This window comes from Silurus aristotelis (genome assembly GCF_946808225.1).
Source record: "Silurus aristotelis genome assembly, chromosome: 9".
Lineage (NCBI taxonomy): Eukaryota > Metazoa > Chordata > Actinopteri > Siluriformes > Siluridae > Silurus > Silurus aristotelis.
Window position 1 is genome coordinate 4876443 of NC_139582.1, and position 26268 is coordinate 4902710.

At 39.7% G+C, this 26268-nt stretch overlaps 1 protein-coding gene across 1 annotated transcript in view; it reads left to right on the forward strand.

Moving 5' to 3' along the window:
* The first annotated feature begins 307 nt into the window (after positions 1-307).
* The window catches only part of LOC310730735 (neural-cadherin), a 314803-nt gene continuing 288842 nt past the window's right edge, over positions 308-26268 (forward strand). The window contains exon 1 of the mRNA XM_083549799.1: positions 308-1661. Within this exon, the coding sequence (XP_083405925.1) occupies positions 671-1661 (991 nt within the window). The 5' untranslated portion in view covers positions 308-670. The remainder of the gene's footprint in view (positions 1662-26268) is intronic.

A 26268-nucleotide genomic window follows, 5' to 3' on the forward strand; every position in this document is an offset into this window, starting at 1 on the left:
TATATAATGAATGTATATAATGAATAATATTTGATCTTATAATTATATAATTCATATATTTTTATATTATAAACAAATATATGTATATATTTATAGTTATAGATAAATCTAATAAAGATGAACGTGTGCTAGGTGAGGTTTTTTTTTTTTCTTTTTCTTTATTTTGTTTTTTATTCTTTTGGTGTAATAAACTGTGCTAAAAGGATGAAGTTGTTTGATATCTATAGACTTGTAAAAGTGAGCGGCTGTTCCCAGAGGATTCCCCCGCGTGGTCTCTGTCTCTCTCTGAAGTCCCGCCCCCTCCCGTGCTCGAGTCTTGCGCTGTCCGGTAGCGCGTGCTGCTGCTGCTCTCTCGAAACTCATCCGCTTTCACACACACACACGCACGCACGCACGCACACACGCGAGCGCGCGCGCTGTACTAGAGGCGGTGAGGCAGAGCGCCACCGGAGCACCGCGCAGCTGAAGCCAAAAGTTCCGCTGCGTTCCCAGTTTACGGATTGCTCCCAGTTAACCATAGTGGACAGCTCGAGGACGAGTCCCAGCACCATGGAAGGAAACGTTTATGAGAATGGGAATCTGATTGGGATTTTTTAACCATGTTCCGCATTTCGTGCGCTTTTCCGTGAGCGCGCGGCGCGCACCCTGTCAAAAAGAAAAAGAAAAAAACATGATCTGGTCTGTTGTGATATCCTACTGCGTGACTTTAGTTATGGGAAATAAAACCGACGAGCGGACGCCGTTTTTCCACGGGCACGTGTTTGAGAACTCGCCGCCGGGCTCCAGGGTGAACGGGTTGAGCATCCCGGCGAGGCGCATCGACGCGCAGCGCTGGTGCTCCGGCTCGGGCGCGCACCTAACGCTACTGGGAGACGGGAGCGAGGACTTTCGGGTTTTCGCGCACCACGGCCGCGGGCACGTGCAGCTGCGCACCGCCGGCGTGCTGGACCGAGAGGAGCGCGCGGACTACGTGCTGGACGTGGGCCTGTGCTGCGCGAGCTGCGCCACAGCCGGGAGCGTCGTGTCGCGCGTGGCGTCCGTGCGGGTCGACGTCCTCGACACAAACGACCACGAGCCCGCTTTCAGTCATGCCGACGTCAGGATCGCGCTGGACGACGCCACCGCGCTCCGCTCGGTGGTCTACAAAGTGGCCGCGGAGGACACGGACAGCGGCAAGAACGCCGAGCTCATCTATTACGCGCTGCCCAGGAACGGCAGCTTTTACGTGGTGCCCAAAACGGGCGAAGTTCTCCTCGTGGATTCCATCCTCGGGCTCGCGTCACCCATAAAGTTCAGCGTTTTTGCCCGAGACCGCGGGTGGCCGTCGCGCACAAGTCGGCACATGAAGGTGGAGATCAGTCCACGCCAGTGGCCCGCTGCGTTCCCACCGTCTCACCGACTCATGAGAAAGTCTCGCTCTGTTCTGGAGCCCAGCGACCCCGTTAGCATGAGCGTGTCCGAAGACGCAGGGATCGGCTCTGTGATCATGAACCTGAACCCGGTCCGCTTTCAGTCGGCTACTTTCGAGCTGATGTACCCCGAGACCGAAAGCTCTCCGGTCAACGTAAATAGGGAGAGCGGGGAGTTGGTGATCTCGAGAAGCCTGGACCGGGAGACTGAACCCGTAGTGGAGATTACTGTTAAAGTGCAGGATAAAAGAGGTAAAGCACGCATTCAGAGAGTCTCTTTACCCGAATCTAGATCTCAGTGTGTGCCAAATTTTCCCCCTTTTCATTGCAAACCCCCCCTCACCTCAGCATGCATTCCTGTTCAGATGGAAATGTGCGACATCCTTTTAGGGTCCTTTCTATATACATTCGGCACATATTTATATTTCCAATGCACACTCAGAACATGAGTAACAGATTAATCTTTATAATAAAAAACACTTAAATTATAATCTCAAAGTTGATCAATTTGAGCACAATTTGTTTTTTTTTCAGCCTAGGAAAAATCTGGGCAATGCATCATGCCAGATTCATTAACACTTCCAGTTAAGAGCTTGCGACCTGTGAATGAAAAAATAGGCAGGAGAGGAAGTCAGAAAAAGTCACAGTTTCTCTACCTCCTGGGGGAAAATGGTAATTCCAGTTCGCTGGTGTGCATGACTGCAAGCAAGACAGATTTACATTCCCATTCTATCCCAACTTTCTGTCAGGTATACATCCCATTTTCAAGCATTTTTCGTTTTCATAATAATATTAGAGCTGGAGAGTCTGGTGTGTGGTAACGACACCCCACAGGAGTGCAAAGCTTCTGTTCTGCAAAAAAAATATATATATATAAAGAAGTGAGCAGTGTTCATGTGCATGTGTCAGTTAGATTTATGGCATAAAATACATCAGACGAGTCCGAAAATCTCCACAAAAACATCATCTGTCAGATCGTTTCACAGAATTCTTATAACAGCAAAACGTTTTTTTTTTGTTTGTTTATTTATTTATTTATTTATTTATTTATTTATTTATTTATTTATTTATTTATTTTATTGTATAAAGAATTAAAAAAAAATAAAGGTTCTGAGTGTGTGTGTGTGTGTGTGTGTGTGTGTGTGTGTGTGTGTGTGTGTGTGTGTGTGTGTGTGTGTGTGTATGTATGTGGAAGGGGGGGGGGGTACAATTATAGTTTTATAATTTACTATAGGTAATTTTGTAAACAATCAAACTTCTTTCAAGGAGCTGATCTGATAACATTTTTACTCAGTCTTGACGGCTGTATAATTTACAGAATTATAAATGTTTTCTCTCTTTTTAGTTTTAAATATGTAAATCCCCAAAAAATCTAATTAAAAATAGGTTTTATATGCCTGATATTTTATTTATTATTATTTTTTTTTTGTGTTGCTTGTAAATTGGTAAACAAACCTTTAAATTGTGAAACATGTCATGTATTACTGTAGAAACATCTTCGTTATATGAATCTTGACATTTTGGTCCGACCCTACACATTATCCTGCTGTCTCTGGGGCCATGTTCAAATTTTAATATTGCTGCATTGAACTAAAAGGACTGAAAATTCTTTCGAATTAAATAAAATAACTCATTAGCGTGCCAAAATTGGTTATAATTGATTCGCATGATTAGAAGTGAGCTATGTTATTCTGAGCGTGGAATAACAAGTGTAATGAGTCATTAATTATGATGTAGATACGAGTGGGACTTAAATGTTCTTTAAAACGTAAGAAGCATTACTAAGAATTAATCATGAGCATAAAACTCTTTATTTAAAAAAAAAAACAAAAAAAAAACAACAACTTAAATGTCAAGTTAAAAGTATGACGTTGGTGTGATTTGGGCGTTGATTAGGCAATATGTGCGAGATATGGGCGAGAAAGTACATCCCATACACTAGCGCTTTTATGGTAATTTAACCTTCTGATGCTTTGTTTTGGTGCAAGAATCTACAGTCTGAGTTAGAAAGAAATCAGCCATGACATTACTTCCTTACACTGTTTATTGGATTATTTGTATGGCCATTGGTGGCGCTGTTGCACAAATATGAATTAATTTTTCCTAGGTGGATGCCAAAAAAAATGAAACCTTCTATCGATGGATTGCAATCTTTGATAGACAGGAGTGCTTAGCCATGCAAGCCAATTTTCTGCTGAGTCATCCTGTGTGTAATTTTCTTAACACTATGATAGTCGACCGCAATTCTGTACACCGTAACAGTCACGATTTTTAACGCATTGACATGCTGCCATTAAGAATGTACTTTTTACAATGGTTACTCACCTGCTTATTTAATAGGCGTCGAACACCAGGAAGGTGACATGTCACGTCACATAAAAAAAAACAAAAAAAACAACAACAACAAAAAAAACAACAGAGGAACTGATAAGCACTCAAGCGTGTAGGAATGAGACCAACCGGGTGCCTAATGCAACATGTAGTCTGAGTGTCTGAGCTTGCAGTCAGCATGCTTTAGCTAAGTAGCGCCAGTCAATACTTCAGACAACAGTACGGAGTGCACTGCGCACTTCACGCGGCACAAAGCAAGATGTTTGCTTGTTTCTCTCAGCAGACTTGCGAAGAGCGGTTTGTATGAACAGTGCTTAGCTAATAATTGCACGTGGTGAATAAACTCTATGTCTGATACACTGTAAGCCAGATTGATTCAGCCAAGATTAAAGTGCAGGTTCTGTTTGTGAAGGTGCTGTTTGATTGATAATTATGCAGTAATATAACTTACTCTAATGGGACCTTTAATATGGGATCTATATTCTAAAATAACAAAAAATAAATAAAAGTAATGTAAAAATAAAAATAAAAGATTTCTTTTACTATATTATACATATCATATTAGTGGGTCTTTTTTTTTTTACATTTGTTTATTTAACTATATATTTGAATGTGTGTATTTTTTTTTTACTTTTTTAATTTAAAATCTCCCTAGCCACAGTTTCTACTTCTTCTTACTAATAACAACAATAACAATTTTTATTTTTATAATAATAATGTATGTCTATACACTGATCAGGCATAAAATTATGACATTATAGCATTATGACAAGTGAAGTAAAGTGAAGTAACACTGATTATCAGCGCATGTAGGACGTTTTGGAGACAAGGTGAGGGAGGTGCGATTGAGATGGTTTGGACATGTGCAGAGGAGGGACATGGGGTATATCAGTGGGCGAATACTGAGGATGGAGCCACCAGGAAGGAGGAAAAGAGGAAGACCAAGGAGGAGGTTTATGGATGTGGTGAGGGGAGACATGCAGGTAGTTGGTGTGAAAGAGGCAGATGTAGAGGACAGGGGGGGGGTATGGAGACGGCTGATCCGCTGTGGCGAACCCCTAATTAGAGAAGCCGAAAGAAGAAGAAGAAGAGGAACTCTTTATCATGGCATGGATTTAAACGAGTTTGATAAGGGTTGACAAGGTAATGACAGGGGATGACTGGGTCAGAGCATCTCCAAAACTGGAGCTCTATTGGGATGTTCCTGACCTGCAATGGTCAGGATCTATCAAAAGTGCTCCAAGGAAGGAATAGTGGTGAACCGGCAACAGGGTCATGGGCAGCCATGGTTTACTGATTTACAAGGGAAGCGAAGGCTAGTCCATGTGGTCCGATCCAACAGATGAGCAACTGTAGCTCACATTGCTGAAGAACTTAATGCTGTTAATGCAGGACGGGTCAGGACTGTTTTGGAAGATAAAGGAGGACCAACACAATATTAGGCAGCTGGTCATAATGTCATGCCTGACTGATGTATACAGAGCAACATCAGCAGTCATTCTGATATATATTTAGCAGTAACATCCTCAAATTAGTTCTCACAATGTAAAGCTATATGTGAATTCCTGATGTGGCTGTAAAGGATGAGAAGATTCTCGTTGGAAACTCTGGTCAGTTTAATCCTTATTTGAGTGAAAGATTCGGCCCGACCTTCCTTCATCGGCTCGCATTAGCTGTGTAATCCCATCTCATTCACTTTCTCATTTTGCAGAGTTAAGAGTGGCAGCGCAGTTAGCTGGAGGAAACTGCTGAATTTCTTCAAGAGAAGATAAGTGGTGGCGGTGTACTGTCTCATAGCTCAAAGGGCCTCAGTCAGACACTAGTGCTGGGCAGTTTGTTAATTAATCGTTCAATCGGAATGACTCATTTAATCGAAAATCCTTGATGAAAAGTCGATTTTGAAAGTTTCCACAGAAAAGCAAGCATGGGATTTTTATGTTAGCTGTTTTTAAAAAGCATGGCTGTGGAATATTTGAACCTTAATATTTCCGTCGGTCCAGGAGTGATTTATTCCTTTTATAATACAGCAATATGAAGGAGCTGTATATTTCTATATTTTACTACAATTGAGTTAAAACAATAATAGATATTGTTCCTGTAAGTATTTCTTTCTAAAAAGTACTCAGAAAGCTTTCTTTCTCAAAGTTAGTACTTTGTAACCTCTGACTGTTACACACACTATAAGTTCATAGACACCTAATAATAAGATGCACTTTTTGAACATACAATTCTACATTTACTTCCCATTTGCCGTTATTGTAACCTCCACACTTCTGGGAACGTGTTCCACCAGATTTTGGATTGTGCTTATGGAGGTTTGCACTCATTCAACCACAAGGGTGTTAGTAAAGTCAGTGACTGATGTAGGTGAGGAGGTGTGGGGTGCAGTCAGCACTCCAATTCATGCCAAAAGTGTCCAGTAGGGATGAAGTCTAAGCTTTGCAGCAGGCCACTCAAAGTTTCCATGCCAACGCATGTAAACTATATTCAATGGACATCATCCCAAAGCAGCTTTTATTTTTCGGACTATAAGCCGCTACTTTTTTCCCACGTTTTGAGCCCCGCGGCTTAAACAACGAAGCGGCTAATATATGGATTTTTCCTGGGTTTTTCCCGGTTTCACAAACTTCAAGCCAAAAAACTAAACCCCGTAACATTAGAACAATTAAATTTCCGAACGGAAACGAAAAAACACACCTCACCTGTGTTCTGAGCTGCACGGCATCGGGAGAAAATTTTTTTTTTTTAAACCCACGACGATGCCAAAAGATAAACTCTCAAGAGAAATAGTTGTGAAAGGAAGGAGGAAGACAGTAAACAATGACATCGGCTACTGTTTAGATACAAGCCGTTGTAACACGTTGAGTCTGAGTTAAGGGAGAGCTTCAGTCAGAGATAGCGTCTCCAGTTGCAACAGAAATCATATAAGCACAGACAGGTTTCCAAAACTCGTGCTTTTTTATTTTTCTTGGCAACAGCGTTACGGGTTAGTCAAAGAAACTTAGAAATGAGCGTCAGAAAATAATAAGGACATATTCCTCGGTCTCCACACATGCAGTAATCGCGGAAAAATGCAGCGCCAGGCTATTCCCAAAATACCGCTCTGCTCCTAAAGGAAGCGCAACATATTTTACCCGTTACACCGTGTGTAACGTGTCTTTCGTTAAAGCCTGTGTAAAGTACATTAGTGTAAATTCAGTGGGCTTATATATGGGTGCACTTTCTAGTCTGGAAATTATGGTATATCAAATGTTGCAGCAGTCCGAACTGCTGTTTTACAATGTAAATCAACAAAATTTCGGAAAAATGACATGAGAATTCAACTGCTTTGTGAAGTAAATGTTACGAGCAGTTTTAACAACACTGTGAATATAGTGTTGCTAGGCTGCATTCCAAAAGTAATAAATGTAAAAATGCATTACATTTTATTTCTAGAGCAGATTAAATTAGACAAAATTTGTGGTAATAGGTATTATATTAAAATAAAATAAATAGACATCAACATTATACAGTATCATACAGAGAGAGTATACTCAGTGGAATGAAAAGAGATATGTTTCCAGGTTTGATCTTATAATGGGCTAAGACAAAACACCAAGTCTGCTGTTAGACCTTTTAAAAACCCTGTCATCTTTGTGTTTTAACCATAATTGAAGAAAGGCTATAATTGCATGGAAGATATTAAGAGTCCAGACGCTTGATGTGTACAAAGATTGACTGCAATGTGATAGAGGGGGCCAGTCAATTTTAAGCTTCAGAAACAAACAATAGATTTATATTGAATCCTAAAATCAGAGGTTTATACTATACTTTTTTACTCAAGTTAAAATAAAGAAGTTTGTACTTAAGTAAAAAGAAGCCATTATTACTCACATTACATCACATCTGGACCTCACATAAGATATTATCCATTGCCATGACAATGATTAATGGCATGATTGTCACGAGTTAACTCAACATTAAACGCAACTGAATCGTACATTTTTATCTGTTCTAAATGTACTTCAAATGAATACTCTTCAAGTTTTTAATACTTAATCAATATGGCCATGGACAAATATGGATGATTTATGCAAATAAATGTTTATTATTAATAAGACCAAACTCAACAATTAGACACAATATTTTTGTAAAAGTAATATTGTGTTTCAAATGATGTAAACCATCAGGACACCAATCGCAACCTTTGCTATGTTTCCACAAGATTAATGAGGTGATACCGGAGAAACTGCACCTCGTCTAACTTTCATACGGATTACAAAATCTAAGAATATTTAATTTAAAAGTAGACATTCCGAGCTTTTTATTTATATATTTATTATGTCTGTGAGGCAAATATTTACTGAGATTCAGATTGTTTTATTTATGTGTCTGTGAAGAGAGATAAAAGAGACGGCAGAGAGCGCCCCCTGTCTGGTTTCTTTACTTTACAAAAGCATGCTTTTTGTTGTTTTTATCATTGTATACAAATAAAAGTAGACCCTTTACAGACTCAATTAATATATTGCGCTTATCTGTACGATCAAAAAAGACAGAGTAATTTAAGTTTGTTTCTGCATCATGAGAAAAAAAACGCCACAAAACGCGGCAGAACATTTGACGACCCCTGAGGACTAATTGTGTGGATCAAGGTGGATTTTGGTGATGATTTGAGACTTTCCCTATCAGCCAAACCAAGGTTTACTGATTAAAAAGTAATTTTTGGTGTTAAAAAATTTTTTTGGTAAATTAAGTAGGTCATGGATAAACATGTGTCGCGTTGAAGATATTAATTTCGCCTCTTTTAAATGCATTTTAAAAAGAATTGTTAATAAAAATGAAGGCCATTAAAATGAATTTGTGTTAACGCGTAATTAAATCGTTAATTTTGACGGTCCTAATTAATATATTACTACAAAACGATTTTCAAATTGTGTTGCCTAATAAAACGGTCTGGGGTTCAAGCCCCGGTATCGCCATGCTGCCACTCTTGGGCCCTTGAGAAAGGCCCTTAACCCTCTATGCTCCGGGGGTCTCTTACGAGGTAAATATCAAGGTCCGTGACGTCGGAGTGACGTGGGGCCGCCTTCCCGTGGGCTCACCACCTGCAGGAGGGACCGTAAGGGACGGTGCTGTGAGGATTGGGGAGCAGTCGAAGGCGGCCCCTGCGACCCGAATTACGGATAAGCGGGAGAAAATGAATGAATGAATGTTACCTAATAAATGTATCCAGGCTGAACATCTACCATAAAGAACACAAGCAGAGAAAAGATGATGATGATCATGTGATCAGGAATGTGTCTGTTCTCAGTTATATTTACATCGTTAACTCCCTCTGTCTCATCCACGTTAACCCCAGATTTCTTGTTTCCTTCTGCCTGTTCATTGTTGGTTTCATAAACTACCTACGTCTGTGGTGCATGATTGCCACGCATTAACAGTAAGCAGGTTGATGGGCTGAAAACGGCACAGTGAGAAGAAATATTGACATTTCACCAAATAGATTAAAACTAACGTTGGTTTGAAAATGTAAGAAGTAGAAAGTTCAGATATTTGTGTAAAAATGTAATGAGTAAAAGTAAAAAGTTGTTCATCCTTTTTCATTTTTCATTCATATATTTTCTTCCGCTTATCCGTAATTCGGGTCGCGGGGGCAGCAGTGTAAGCAGGCCCCCGCCTTCGACTGCTGCCCAATCCACACAGCACCGTCTCTTACCGTCCCTCCTGCAGGTGGTGAGCCCACGGGAAGGCGGCCCCACGTCACTCCGACGTCACGGACCTTGATATTTCCCTCGTAAGTAAAAAGTTGTCTGAAATATAAATAGTGAAATAAAGTACTGATACCAAAAAGATCAACCTTCCCACCTCTTCCTCAATTGCACTGAATTACAAATAAGGGAGTTAAATGATCGCTGTTTTGTATCATTTATGTACAAGCTGCAGTTCTTCAACAGATGATCGTAACATGCACTGTATATTTTCTTATCCGTTTCTGCCTGTATTTCATAATATTATTAACAGATGCTACTTATATTGATACAAGTAGAGGCTGTTATGACAGCTATTAATATTGGTCCTAGCTATACTGCTTGAGAGGATCAATCTCGCATGGTTGAAATGGTATAAATCGCTGAAAGTGAGTCATTATGGCCATCAGTACTGTTTAATTACCTGACAGTGTTTACTCTGTGATTGGCTACATAAACGTGGCATTGTGATTAATTCCGAACGACTGCTTGTTGTTCATTATGGCATGTCTGAGTGCAAGACTCACACGTGTGCAGACTGTGAGTGTGTCCATGCATAGAGCTTTATATAGTCAACTTGGGCGGAAATATGTTTTCAGCGCTATGTTTTTCCCGAAGAGGAAAATAGCCGGTCTAATCAAGCACGAGGCTGCTCACTTTAAATTCAAATGCACATAACCGATATATATGCGCGATAAGGACAAAAAAACCCATAAAAGACCACCTGACCATAAGATTTGTACATGCTTTTCTGATGTCCCATTCCACACTCACTCCCCATTCGATGATATAATAACCTCCAGTCTTCGGGAAAAAATGAGCCCACTAAAATTTGAAATGTAATTGAGTAAATACATGTTATATGCATGTGACCAGGTTATGGTAAAACTCAACTTGTGCAAAAGTCCACAAGCCTTTCAAAACTGGGAGTAAATATTGGCAGTCAAAATAAGTTTTGTGTTTGTACACATGATCAATATGAATCTATCATAATTATCATTAAGCTATATCATTCGAGAGACATAATGTATGTCTGGAAATCTTATTCTGTCAAAGTTATATTTTTATTTGTTGGCTTTTTGGTCTTAATTCCTTGAATCTGTAGTACTGTATGCTTGCTGGAATTTAAACAAGGTTGTTTTTCCAATGGCCTCTACCTGTAAAGCATTGGACCTACTATGAAATATGAACAAAGGTTTATGGATAAGATATGTATCTGACTTTTGAACATACCGTTCCACATTTAATGCCCATATGCTGTTATAGTAACCTCCACTCTTCTGGGAAGAAGTCCCACTATACTTTAATTGAGGTGATTTGTGCTCATTCAGCCAAAAGAGTGTTAGTAAAGTCAGGTACTGATGTAAGGTGAGGTAAGGAGGTCTGGGGTGCAGTCAATGTTCCAATGAATCCAAAAGGTGTTCATTCATTCATTCATTCATTCATTCATTCATTCATTCATTTTCTTCCGCTTATCCGTAATCCTAAGAAGGCCCCCGCCTTCTGCCCAATCCTCACAGCACCGTCCCTTACGGTTCCTCCTGCAGGTGGTGAGCCCACGGGAAGGCGGCCCCACGTCACTCCGAAGTCATGGACCTTGATATTTCCTTCGTAAGGGACCCCCGGAGCATAGAGGGTTAAGGGCCTTGCTCAAGGGCCCAAGAGTGGCAGCTTGGCGATACCGGGGCTTGAACCCCAGACCTGCCGATCAACAACCCAGCGCCTTAACCGCTGGAGCCACCACTCCCCCCCAAAAGGTGTTCAATAGAGCTAATGTCCACTCCAGACCATGCAAACCATATCCTCAAGAAGCTGGTTTTGTGCCCAGTGGCATGGTCATGCTGGAACAGGTTTGGTCTCCTAGTTTATGTGAAGGGAAAATTTAATTCTACGGTACCCAAAGACACCTTATACATTTGTGTGCCTTTATCTTTTGGTAACAGTTTGGGTGTATATAGATTTTAAAGAAATACAGTGTACAGTGAAACCTTAGTTTGCGAATGTAATTTGTTCCAGATAAGTATACTTAAACCAAATCAAATTTTCCAATAAGAAATAATGGAAATTCGGATAATGCCTTCCAGGACCCAGAAAATATTATAATATACAGTATTACAGTATAATAATATATTTGTAAGTGATATTTGTCATATTACTGTATATTGTAACAATAATAATCTCAAATTAAAAGAAAAAACAATGTTTAGAGGAGAGTCTGTGCTGGTGTGAGGGAGACGAGGCGGAGAGGAGGATAAGGGTAACTGCTATGAAGGAGGGGAATCACGTTGGGAAAGCTTTCACTTCTTCACTTAGTCTACGTTTTTTCTTAATCACTTCCAGTTTTTGACTCACTTAAATCTCATTTCTTTGTAACTTTTACTAAAAGCCGATCTGATGAAACCTCTTGGCTGTTGTCGCTGAGTTGGGAAGCATGTGCGAAGAACCAACGTACCAGCGCAATGTTCGTGTAACAAAACATACACCAGGCCGTTCGTAAACCGAAGTTTCTCTGTATATAGGTTTAGAGCTAATGCCTTTTTTTTTGTATATTTTAGGAAAATATGTGTGTTTGTATGCCCTTTGCATTGAAATATCAGGTGTACAAAATACCAGTTCATATAAAATCCAAGTTTAATGTTAGGGTCGGGTTTACAATTCAAATATTGTTCCTCCTGTCTTATGAAATCACATCAATTTGCAATCTTTTTCTCTCCATTTTATTCTTCTAAGGCAGTGTTTTTGTGCGGCCTCTAACAACAGGATAGGGTCGGGTTACCCGCAGCAACTCTAACTCTTTATTTGTCTGAAAAACGGAAATGACACAGGGCAGATTTTCAGTTTTTACGCATATGCAGTATAGGGATGGGAGCGTTTTCAGTCATTTTGGTGACGACAAGCAATTATGGGAAAACATTTGAAAATACCTGTGTGGACTAGTGTTTAAATTATTCATTAGTAGTACCGTATTTTCCAGACTATAAGCCGCTACTTTTTCCCACGATTTGAACCCTGCTGCTTAAACAATAAAGCGGCTAATTTATATATTTTTCCTGGGTCCCCGGAACTGAGCCCCAATAACATTAGACCAATGAAATTGCTGAACGGGTCCAGGTGAACCAATGAAACTCTTTATATTAAATCATAAATACGGATGATGTTCCTCTGACGTTTGACCTGCCGCTCACTCGGACTGTCTACGGGAAATGCGAATCATTCGTCACGCTAAAAACAACCCGGCATAAAAAAACGCACTTCACCTGTGTTCTGAGCTGCACGACGATGACGAAAGAAAAACTCCAGAGAGAAATAGTTGTGAAAGGAAGGAGGAAGACAGTGAACAATGACTTTTTTGGTGGGCTACTGTTTAGATACAAGCCATGTAACAGACACTGTCTTTCATTTATTTATTAGTTTTAGTGTAGACACCTGCGGCTTATAGACAGGTGCGGCTTATTTATGTTCAAAATAAAAATCTTTGTCAAATTCAGTGTGTGCGGCTAATATTTGGGTGCGCTTAATAGTCCAGAACTTACTGTACCTTCAGTAACTTGTTTTTTTTAGATGGCAGCAAGGTGATTTTGGAGCCAACTGACTTAAGTTGAACCTTTAATTAACCTCCAACATCCTACAACACCTCAATTTCATTTGGTTCCTTAGTTGAGTTCCACATCTGCTCATTCATTTTTATTGGTTTACCTTGGGAGCAGGACAACCTGAGATTTTCATGCTACAATAACTCATCCATCAGTACAACTCAAGTTATACCTCCCTATGTCAAGATAACAGCAACAATGCATTTATGAATTCCCCCAGTGTCTTAAGGTCCTGTCATGTTTATTTCACTTTTCCACTGAATGGCTGGTTTAGTAAAACCTTGTGAGAGATTATTTTTTATGTTTTACCTCCTGTCCCAAGTTTTATGTGGGATTGAGGACTGGTACATGGTTTCATCATCTTTGTCAGGGAAATCACACAAGGATTTGACCCTATGCACCCTCCAGCTGCTGTTCTGGAACATGAGGAGCATGTCAGTGTTAAGTTGACAGTTTGATTTGGTCTGAAGTTATGTTTGTCCAGGTGGGCAATGGGCTGAAACTGTCAAATAAAGCTGCTCTGGTTGGATCATTTTTTCTTTGTCCACAGAGGATAGAACCAATTTATTAAAGCAAGTATCGTAATTATCCAATGAACCCTTTGTAAACAGTTCAAACAGACGACTGAAGTGAATGAAATCCAGCAGACTAATAAAGGGGATAATGAAGGGTGCTCATAATGAATAATGCGCACTACTTGATTTGCTCCTGTTTAATTAAGAAATATTCATGAAGTGGTATTTATTCGTCTCCAGCCATTTATGCTCCTCTTAGGGCTCATAGAGTGTCTTTACTCCGATACACTTTTCTGGCTTCAAGCTTCAGAATCTTGTATCTGTATGTGTGCACAACTATGAGCTCCAATGTCTGAATGATATGTAACTGTTATAAGGTCGCAAGGTCAGAACGAACTATCCATCGAGCGAAGAAAATCGATGGTAAGTTTTAAAGAAGGCATGGGGAAGTATTACAGGTGACTGTCTAAACGCCAAAGCTTTGTGTAAAACTGACGGTAATGTTCAAGGAGGATATTTTTGGCAAGAAATAAAGTTTAACATCTGTTCTTGTATATATTTGTTTGGTCAAAATAAATCTTGATACCATTAAATTACATAATTTTTTGCATAGAACAAAAGGAACATGCATGTCTTTTAAAAACAATGAAAGACTAGCTGTTTCCAAACCTTTGGCAGGTGCTGTATATGGGTGTTTGTTGATAAAACAATTTTTTACTTACAGTCTTGTTTGTCTTTGACAACTTGCTGACATAAACACATTTGGTCATGGCACCAGAAAAGCTTAGTCAATTGAGTAGAGTTGAACTGAATTAAAAGAAAAATAGCGAGAATGAGAACGAGAGAGAGAGAGAGAGAGAGAGAGAGAGAGAGAGAGAGAGAGAGAGAAAGAGAGCGAGAGAGTGATATGTCCAGTGAGTATGATACCTACACTATTATAATCATCTATACATCTTCACCCATGCTCCTGTCTACTTTTTCTGTCCTTCGTCAGCATGTCATTCTGTCATGTCATCTAATAGGTCACTGGGAGTGATGGGTTGCCAGTACCTCGCAGTGGCACCTGTCAAAGCACTGACTGAAAGGTGTTTATTTGCATGACTCCAGTATGTGTCCACCTAGCAGAGTCTTCAATCACCCTGGCAGGTTACAGACAGCTTGCACAAGACAGCCTCCCTCGTTTGTTAAACCCGACACAGGGATCCGGAGAACTTGACACTAAGCACTGGAGCTTTTCCTTTTAAAACCCTTGGTGTTTGTCCAGGGCATCAGAACAGACATCAGTGGCACAAATCTGTAAATCTGTTCATCTATCAGGCATGAGCCAAAAAATTATGGAAGCATATGGCGGGATCTTCTGTCACAAAAGCAGAAGTGCTAAAGTGTACTCGATGACTGAAAGGGTCATGTGGACGTGTACAGATGGAGCCAATTACACAGGCTCACACCCAGTAAATGCGAACTTGCCTTCAGCTCCCCTCGCACGCTCACACTTACAAACACTCGAGCATACGTCCAGAAGTGCAGTCACACCCCATGAGTCTCCTCTATCCATCTTTATCCCTTTCTCTTAACATCTTTTTCCTCGTGTGTTGCCATCTTTAAAAATGAAACAACATTTTGGGCTTCACCCCGCATGAAAATGTTAGTGGCGAGCTACTTATTGTGTTGATGCTCTAATGGGACAGTTTGCTGAACAGGTATCATTAAACATACGTTATGGATGACCCCACAGCTCCAAGTTTAGTGGAGCTTAGGTTACTCAGTGTATAGAACAGCTACTTATTAAATGTTCTCCAGGTTCTCTAGAAAATCAGGCCAGTCTGTGAACTGTCTATTCGAAATTCCCTTGAGGTCTAAAAGTGTGCATGTGTTCATGGCATCCTGCAGAGATCCATGTTTCTGTATAGGCGCTGGATCCACTGTGATCCTGACCAAGATAAATCACTTACTGTTGATTAATGAACATTATAAACAATAATGGCTGGTCTAAAATGAACAAAATAGCTGGACTGAATAGGTACTTAATGAGTCAGAAAACTGCAGATCTGTACAATTAAACTATTTTAGTAATTCAGTTATTTTCTGGGCATTTATTTTTTACACTTTGCCGCTTTAGAATGCTGAAGGCTGTAGTCTGATTGCGGAGCTGTACATTCATGTATTGCCTACACACTTTTCCGTGTCGGTTTACTACAGAAAAACAAACTGCACTTTAAAGACAGAGGTGTAACTGAATTAAAAAGGAGCTTGCGGTATTCTGTTGAAAAAAACCTCAAAAAAGTTTATTTTGTAATAGATATACCTTTGCGTTTGCTGACAGGTTTCGGGGGAAATTGTGTTTTCCTTCACCGTTTACAGAATCCTTTTTCTGACCCCTGTTCTTTGATTGGTTTGTTAACTGTCTGTGTTCCCCTGTTGTATCATTGGATTGATGCAAAGACTTAGCAACCATTTCTTTAACATAATTTTATCTTGGCAACATTCACACTCAACAGTTTGGAGTCCGGTTTTAGCTTCCAACTGAGGAAAGTCAAGGATATCCCATGATTCCTCTGAGACCACTGAAGCTTGCCAGCGTCATCACTTTATACAGCTGCTCACAGTATTGCTATAAAAATGCTATCTGTATGCATTAGGGATGCGCATTTCCATAACTGTGGCCAGTGTGATTTGAATTTCGATGCATAGCCAATGTTACGATACAATTCACCCCTGTTACGATGCAGTGCGATCCCATTTTGATTTGATTCAACACAATGCAATACGATGCATTGAAAAAATATGAAGCTATGCAATTCAATATGGTACGAACAGTTACAATTTGTTTCTTTGGTTCAGACAGACAGCAAATCCTTCATTTACTTAAGTGCTTTTTGACTTGGCCCTTTTACATACAGGCCTTTGTAGTGCAAAAAAATAAAGAAAAAACATTTTTAAAAATCCAGATATTTTTTTTTTTCCTGTTCTGTCTTCAGGAAGTTACAGCTCTACCTCTGCCATGTTAATCTGTATTCTATGCGACTCTCAGGACACGCCTCGGTCTCCATAGCATTGTGATACTTCATATTCACGTAGCAGCAGCAGTGCTGAGAGAACACTCTCGAGAATCAGTTTAGCGAGAAGGAATCAATCTACATATCAAATACTGGCCACAAATTATTGTTCACTTTTAAATTAGAAAAACAATAGATCATCTACTATTAATTGTATATGAATAAATTGTTTTTTACCAATGCTAATATGTTAAAAACGGTGCAGCAAATGCCAAATTGTATCAAATTCACACTTTTTAAAATCAATGCATCACATTAGTAATTTTGTGCAGATGCACCGATGTGAATCTTACCATACCTAGTATGTATGAGCTCACGGATGCCTACAATCGGCAAGTGTTGCTGTGATTGAGAAGGAAAGTATCCCATCCTTCACACCTAAAACAACTAAATTTGTAATGGATTCCTGGCTATGATGGGCTGATCATGCCTTATTGTTGTTAAGTCCAAGATTAGCGTTTTATATATCAGCAAATTTGGCTTTGACCCTTGTTCCCATTGCCTCGTTGCAGTGTAATCCGTGCTGATATTAGGACCTTTCCCCTCCTCACCAGAAGCTAGCACAACCTAAAACTCTGGTCTGCAGTTAAGTGAGGTTTGAGGTTTTCTTTATACTAATCGTCCAATTTTTTTAACCCTTGTTTTTTGTGAAAGTTAAAATATTCAAGGTCATGCCAATAAGAATTGTGAGATTTCTCTATTGTGAAACTGCGAGATCGTTCGAAAATAAGCATTACTTTTCATTTTTAGAAGCCGTGTGCAAAACAATACGCAATTCCAAACGAGGTGCTGTCCTATGAGTGATGGGTGTGTGTTTAAAGACCTGGTGGTCTGTAGATTTGTGTGAGTGAGGGTGTATGGTTTGAAAAATAGACAGTTTGCCTGGGAATTTGGGCAGTATTATAGAATTGTCATTGTTGGAGAGGAAAACGATTCATCTTTGTGATTTTTGCTACACACACACACACACACACACACACACACACACACACACACACACACACACACACACACACACACACACACACAGCTTCAGTTCTGTGCGACAAACACTCATCTATCTGGTGATTGTTCTGGCTTCCTTGATGACCACACCTGTGACAAGGCCAGGTTACGGTCACGAGGGCTGTTTGTGACAGTGATGAACAACAAGGGCTAATGATCAATATTGAGAGAGAGAGAGAGAGAGAGAGAGAGAGAGAGAGAGAGAGAGAGAGAGAGAGAGAAGAGGAAGCTCATGTTGGAGCTCATGTAACATTTAGCCAGGTCAATGGCCGTCTTGCCCTTTTTTTCTCGTCTCTCTCTCTCTCCCCCATACACATCCACATCCACACACACAATCCATTACAGAGCATTTAGCCAGCTCAATACACACACAAATTTCCAGCAGTTTAGCCCAAAGCCTTCACACAGCGTGTAAGGATAGAATAAAGGACGAGGGCGTCTCTACCTCCTGCCTTTCCACTTATCTTTGTCCTCCATCTTTTTTTTTTTTCAAGCAGCATTCAGCGCCCTTAATTGGAAGTTTGCACCGCATGCCATCCTGTCTTTGTAAAGTTAAACCTGTGCCACCTCACTCAGGCCACTGACGGCGAAGCTGTGTACAGGCATGTGGGTGGTCAATTTGTTTTTATCCGTTGCGCTTATGCAAGACGTCAGCTACTCCGTCAGTCTCTCAGGTTTGTGTTCATCTACAATCATCTGCAAAGGAACAGAGCGAGAGGAGACGTCAATAATCCTCGGCTGGATAAATTAGCCAAAAAGCGCTTGGTACCCGCGTCTATGCGAGAAACAATAGAGGTGTGAAAGAACTGAACAGACTAACAGTGTTGCTTTCTCTGTCCCCACGTCCTCTTCCTTCCTTCTTCTTATCCACTGCAATCCTGAACGATATCTCGTTTTTTTTTTCCTCATTACCACCCCACACATTATTGCGTCCATTTATTTATTTCTTTTACATTTTTTTCTCTCACGGTACTTTCTCCCTCACCTTATCTGTCTCATGCGTCCCTCCATCGCTGATTGATTTCGGCATGCCGTTCGCTTTTCTGATCTTTTTCCTCTCTTTTTTCAGCCTTTCGGGGTTTTTGTTTTTTCCCTCCTGCAGCTTATTTTCTCCCCCTGATTAGTTTGTATTCAGTCTGGCTGCCTGCGTAATAGGACACGACCAGTGTGTTGGCCGAGCGTCCTAATGGCCAGACTTAATCAAACAGACAAACAGGAGCGATGGAAGGCAGCCTGTGACCTTTCCAACATGGCATCCGTACCTCAGCTTTTCAGGAAGATAGTGGCAAGCCTGCTCCTCTGTTAATAATGCTGACAAATGCACGTGTGTGTGTGTGTGATTTCTGTGCCATTTTCTAGCTGCACCTAATGGACCGTGTGGCCGTGAGGAGTTGTGGCTTGCGGTAAGTGGGTACACACGTGCACACGCACACACAGATACACACACATACACACACATCCTTGTTTGTTACAGTGGAGTGGTGACTAATGTGGCTTTTTCCACCATTCAGAATTAGTGCTCAACCTCTTTGTCTGAGCCACTGTAGCTAATGGCTGTCTCATGAGATTCATCGTATTAGGACCCTGCATGTTTTTTTTTTTTGTTTTTTTGGTGATCTGATGCCTTCAGAATTTCCCCTGACAGTTCGGTCTGGGATTCAGCACTTTTAGAGTGCTGCCTCGAAAACGATACTAAATTAGGTGCTTTTCGGGTTGTGCATTTGCAGAATAAAATTTTCTGAAAAGTGTGTATGTGTATGTATATTGCTGCTGGTTTGTCTAAATATGTAAAAAAAAAACAATTTCTGTGTGGATTAATGCTATAAATCCAGACATGCAGCTTTACTAAGTCGCCTTAGCGCTTAGACAGACACCTGTGGCCTTCTTTTCCAGCATCTAACACCTCTGTCTGTCTTGTTTCTCTCTCGCATTGCTTACTGTCTTGATTTTCCAGCGTCTGTGCGTATATCTCTGTCATTTCTGCTTTTATTCTGTAGTATGTTCATATTTATGCCTCTCTCTATTCCTCAGTCCCTCTGCCTCTTTTCCTTCACTTTTGGTGTTGATTTTCTGTCTCTCATTTTCAATAATCATTGTAATATCCCATTAAACGAAGTCGGTGCGCTCCGAGCACATCTTCGCTGTAGCTTTTTTTGCCGCAGCTTTTCTGACCTTTGTACAGCGCACTTCTAATCGCGGCACCATGAAGCCCAGAACAACAGGAGAGCAATTGAGTGGAACCTTTAACTCTGTTAAAAATGACTTTTAAAGTTCAACTATACAAAAATGGGCAAATAGTTTTTTTTGTTTTTTTTTCCCATGCGAACAAATTAAAACAAACTCCAAAATACAATTAAAGGCTTACAATTACAACTGTAAAATATCTCTCATTTCCTACCTTACAAATGGGCATCGCTTTTCAATCTTCTATCAGCGAAGTGTTTCTGCGTGGCACACCGAACTAGAAATTCTGACTAGAATTACAAGTTTCGTTTACACCGCCCTTCATGCTTGCATGGGTTCTGTGATGCAATTCAACCGTATATTTCCCAAGACGTTCACAGTATTTATATTTACACAAAGTTCCGTAAATGAGAAATCGCACTGAAAGCTTAAAAACCACATAATGACAACTAAACATTCAGCTCATCCACTGTAGCATGCCGGCTACCACAGGCACACAGTAACACTTTCTCTTTTTATAGGGTGCCATTTCTTCTGTCGCAGTTTAATGGATTGTCTTGTTTGTCTTCATTCGAGGATTTCTTTTGGATCGCTTTTTTTTTTTTTTTTTTTTAGGTCATTAAAAGGGACTGGCACTAAACTTCGGGGGTGCAGTTTAAATGAAACGATATCTAAAATTGTCGGGCGATGATGTAGATAATGGAGGGGCGAATGCAAGATTCTTTATGGCTAAAATTACAAAGTAAAACAAAGTGAGAACAAGAATCATTTGTAAAGTAAAAGAGGATGTGATCATGCCACACAATAGACTAAGCAGAGCAGAGGCAATACATAAGAAAGATTTTGCTAAGATTACCAACTTTCTGCTTTCCAATTCTTAGAACATACCTGCTAAGGTTAAGCTATGCTCAAAGATACCGATATATTGGGTATGATATATTGCAGTTTATTAGAAATTGCAAGCGATTATGGAAAGTTGGTTAAACCAAGCTGGATATTTAAGTCATGTAGCCTGTAGCCAGATCCAGACAGGAGGTACCGAGCCAAATGGGCAGCGCTAGCTCTAAATAAATGTCTCAATAGCAGATGATTTTACAGGCTACCTTTTGAAGCTTAACCCTAATTCATTCAATTCAAATAGCAATGAGTTAAAAAAAAATATGAATACGGCTCTGGGCTTCAAAGATGTATATTCGTGATTGTTCAGTAGGCAACCTATTAATATATATGTAAGATTCACAGATTCATCAGTGTATAGACATAAGTGAAGTCCAGTCAAGTTTATTTCAATAGCGCTTTTTACAACAGACATTGTCTCAAAGCAGTGTTACAGAATTTAACAGTTAATGTGTTATAAAAGTTAATGATGTGATGCATCGATTTTAAAAAACTGTGCATCGGATACAAGTTAGCATTTGTATCGCAATGCATCGTTTTAAACACGTGCTTTACCATGAGGTTTCATGTTACATCATACATCCAGTGGTCAGTATTATCAGAATTATACTCAAAGCACCACATTTGAACTGCTTTAATACAAAATACACAAATTTGTATGGTCCTTTCAAGCAGAAAAAACGTGAACATGATGAATAAAACGTGTGGCTTTGCACGGTTAAACAACATACAGCTGTTATCACTTAGGGTGTACTCACATTTGTTGCCAGTTATTTAGACAATAATGGCTATAATAAATTTGTACTGCTATACAAGCTGCACATTGACGACTCTAAAATATATCCAAGTTGCATTTCTCTATTGTATTGTACCTTGAGAAGATATACTTCAATAGTTGCTGGAAAGTGAGGGGTGCACTCACTTTTGTGAGACACTGTATGTATCAAGGAAGCTATCTTTCTAATAATGATCAAACACAGTGAACTGAAAATAGCCCTGCCATGTCAATACATTTTTTAAAGACATGCCATGTGGACCAGGAAGAGCCATTTTTAAGACTGTGCACAACTTTATCAGCTTTAGACTATAGCTTAGAGAATTGTTGGATTTATACCATTAGCTCATTAGTTCACCACGTACACTACTTTATTGGCAGTACTTTACACAATGACAAAGCACAGACTGAAAGCAGTAGCAAAAAAAATAAATAAAAAGTGCTTACAATACATTTTTCCTTTGTAAAATCCTAAACAGTTATCCTTGTTTTTATTGCCAACCTCATTGTTTTTTTTTTTTTATAACGCACCATATTGGTGTGCTTTGGTGAGCTATAGTATCATTTACAGTTTATGTTATAATAAATCTATTATTTAAGCCAATATTGCATTAGCGTTGCATGGCTACATTTCATTAGTTGGAATTTATTTAAAAATAAGTGTTCATGAAGCTTTTTATTAACAAAAATGTAGAAATCATCTAATTGATGGAAAAGTAAACTATGTATGTAGTCTATCATGCACTTGAGGGGTGACTGATTGGGGGGGTGACTGATTAGGGGGGTGACTGATTGGGGGATGACTGATTGAGGGGTGATTGATTGAGTGGTGATTGATGTATACTAGGCCCTGCATATAGCATTATATCAATTTATATATCATTGTCTCTTCAACTCTAAAGACAATATTTACTCAAATACCCGGAAGGTTCATGGAGAAATACCACTGTGTTTATTAATAAAGACGGTGTAAGTATAACATCTATAGGGATGTGGATCAGTTTGCACTTTGGATCTGTCTGATTGATCCTAATACTTTAGTATTACTTGGAACTTTTGCACTTTTGGCTCACTATCTGCTTCTTTCGATGGTCCCACTTGGATACCGTATATATTTGTACTCCCCCGAAACAACGGGTTCGAGTGCAAGACTTCTGTAGAGCTGCTGCTGTAATCATAACGACTCATCCCAGGACTCCTGTTCACAATGTGCTTACTGTTTATTAAACATTATCTCAATATTCTGCACTATTTAAATTCACAATAAACAATCATTATCTTATAATTCCTTTATCCAGTGTCAACCAGAAGGCAATGCATTCCTCAGAAGAAAGCCTTCCTCAGATCCTCAGAAGGTTTGTTCCTCACTTCTAAGGGAGTTGCTTGCCATTGTCTTCTCAGGCTTGCTGGTTTACATACGCAATTCAATTCCAATTCAAGGAAAAACTCCCTGAGATGGTATGAGGAGGAAACATTGACACTCAAAAGGGAACCCATTCTCATCTGGGTGGAACTGAATTCATTACACCTTAAAAAAAATCTGGTTGGTTATAATGTCTTCTGTCAAACAATCATTGAGTGAAATTTTAACACATTCAATACTGTGTGGTTACTCAAGCAACCCCCCGCCCCCAATTCCCAAAGTTTACTTCCTCATGTCGTTTCTGGAAGTCGTGTCTTTTCATTGTTACCACTGGCTTGTTAGGTAGGGACGTTTAACGATCTTTATAAATGAAATGCAAATAAATTCAACACTGCACTGTTACTCAAAAGCCAATCCTCAGATCATTGCCAAGTGTAAATATAACAAAAGACAAAACTATCTAGTATTGCTTATAATTAGAGTAGAATAACTCAAATCTAAGATTATTAAATCTGCACTCATTTCAAATCTGCCAATAGAATAAAAAAGCTACAATGTTGAGTTTTTATTACAATTTCTTAAGCTAATGTTATAATAAGAAATACTAGATATGTTTCACACTAATTTTACTTGCTAAGATTGCAGAGTAGGGCATATAATCAAAATGCATGTGGTGGAAAAAAAAAGGAAAGGAGGGAAGTATTAGCGCTGTGGTTAAGATGCCGGACCGCTGAGCCGAAGGTTATAAGTTCAAATCCCAACAGCACTAAGCTGCCGCTGCTGGGCCCTTAAGCAACGCTCTTAACCCTCAACTGCTTAGTTGCAATTATGAATGAGATAAAGGCATCTGCCGAATGTCGTAAATGGAAAAAAGAAATAAATGAAGAAAAGATCTGTCGATCTGTTTCCGAGCACGTTCTTGAAAAATTGGCTGCTGCTGCTGGGCCCTTGAGCAAGGCCCTTAAGCCTGAAATGCTTGTATAAAAGAGATCATCATCAATAAGGCCACGGGTGTTGAGGCAAGTTCGAGTTTCTTCCATCCATTTATTCCTCTCAAAATGTTCTGCTTGCTATCAAACTGATGCTGATGAACAGTATGTTGGTGTTAAGAAGATACCACCAAGCGGCAATCAAAACAAGTTCAATACAGAGCGTGCGCTCGACCCTGATTGGTGGTTTGCTGTGTGCTTGACCAGTTACGTTTTTATCCACTCATTAAAAAAATAACAAACGACATGATATTTGAGTTGAAGTCTCCGCAAATGGAAATACTTTAGGTACAGATACACGAGAAAGCTCATTGAGAACAAATTACATTTACTTCGTTAATGTCCAACACTGGTAAAATGTAATTCTACCACATCCAAAGGCATCCTGTACAATTGCGTGCCTGCAAACAACAGTTTGGTAAAGAATCGCACATGGCCGGAACAGTCTGGTGTCACAGTACTTTTGTCCATACAGTGTATGTGGAATTGTGTACAGACAATCAGGTTCACGTTTAAACCTTGCGAGCTTTTTGTGATTTGATCATAAAGTTACTTGACGGAGAAATTAGAAAATGCGTAAGCAAATTCAGTTGATAAACAGACACCAGCTGTCAAGACACACACATTGCTTCTGTGCAGCCATTAGAACACATTGTTTAAATCCTCCCAGATTATTACCTGCTACTTGACTTTGCAACATATTTCTGTTCGGGAAAGTTTTCAGAAGTATACTGTATATCGTAGAAAATATGTTCCTATGTGAGAGGTTTTCCCAGGCCACCACACATTCATCACTACTTCTCTAAATGTTCTGTTGAAGAAAACAGTATATTACAAGCCACTTGAATATAAAAAAGAACCCTTTTTTTTTGCAGTGGTGTTTACAGTGTCACGATCAGCTTGTGTTCCCTACTGAAAGGTCTAGAAGCAGCCAGTGCAGATGAAATGATCCTTTGGTAGGAAGCACCCAGGGGAATTGAGCTGTCCTGAGCAGGCTTGAAACTAATGGGACTTGAGGATTTGGTTTATGAAATCATTACAGTGCATTATCAGCCAGGGGACAGGAGGGAACATGGCTGGGATCTTTCACTGTCAACTGAAGGAGACAGGGCTTCTGGCATTCCGTTCTGTTTCTTTGTAGTTCCACCCTCTCATCTCCTTTTATTTATGTTCTTCCTTTGGAGTAAAGCAATATATTTATCTCACCTCTTTCATCCTAGACCTGGTTTTCGATTTCTCTGAGTCTGGTTTTTTTTTGTCTCCTAAATTGTCCATTTCACACTGTCACATACATAAATTCTCCATTTTTCTTTCGACGCAAACCTATTGCTTTTCTAAAAGCATTCCAAAGACAGGATCATCACCATAATCCATCTCATTCTTTGGTAGAAGACACTCAGAAGAAGGAAGCCTATGTAAATGATATTGAGGTTGGAGATTACTCTGGCGATTGAGTGTGACCCTGGAGCGTTCTCTAAGCATCCCAGCATGCATCTGATTCCCCTGATCGTGTCCCCCTCCTCCTGCAGACCAAAGTCTTTCCTGATGAGGTCGAGATCTCAGACTAATGCTGGCGGTATCATGTGTTCTGACACAACAAGTCTAAGCAACAGAATCAGATATGAACATTTATAGAATGCTCAGTATGTGTGTTTGGTTCTCCTCACTAGTTCTTTGACAAACCAGACTTTACATGACAATCCGAAAGGGCATTACGAATATTTCTGACATGCTTTTGTCAGAATCGAGTGCTTTTTCAGTTAAACATCAGACCCTAGATGATGGACGGTGGATATTACAGTGGATTGACACAGCTAACCGCTGCCCTGAATGTCAATCAGAGCTCCCCTTACAATCAGTACTCGCAGAGTTGATCCTCCAGTGTCGAGTCAGAAAGCTCAGCGCTCTCAATCAAGCATTGACATCATTTGAAACCGCAATATATTCTCCGGCATTAATATGCCAAACAGACTGCATTTCCCAGTGGAAATTTCCACTTGTAAATTGTGATCCAAAAAGAAATTAATTAAAGGAAAGGCTCCAGTTTACTCGTTATTCTTTTTTTATTCTTTGCATAACCGCAAACTATTTATTTACTAACAGGCCCTATTGAGGGTTTTTTTTTATTATTATGAGCAAAATATATCTTGCTACCATTTTGCATATGGAAAAATATATATTCATAAATGTTTTTTTTTCTAAAATAAATCAATAAAGTACATGCTGTAGTCAGTGTCCAGTGTTCAGATTTTAGTCAATTTGAGCTTAACTGTGATTTAGGAACTGAAAAGTCTAAAATTCAAAGTCCAGTGTCAAATTCAGTCTCAAATTCAGTGTCCAGTGTCCAAATTCAATCTCAAATTCAGTGTCCAGTGTCAAATTCAGTCTCAAATTCAGTGTCCAGTGTCCAAATTGTAGTCAGTTT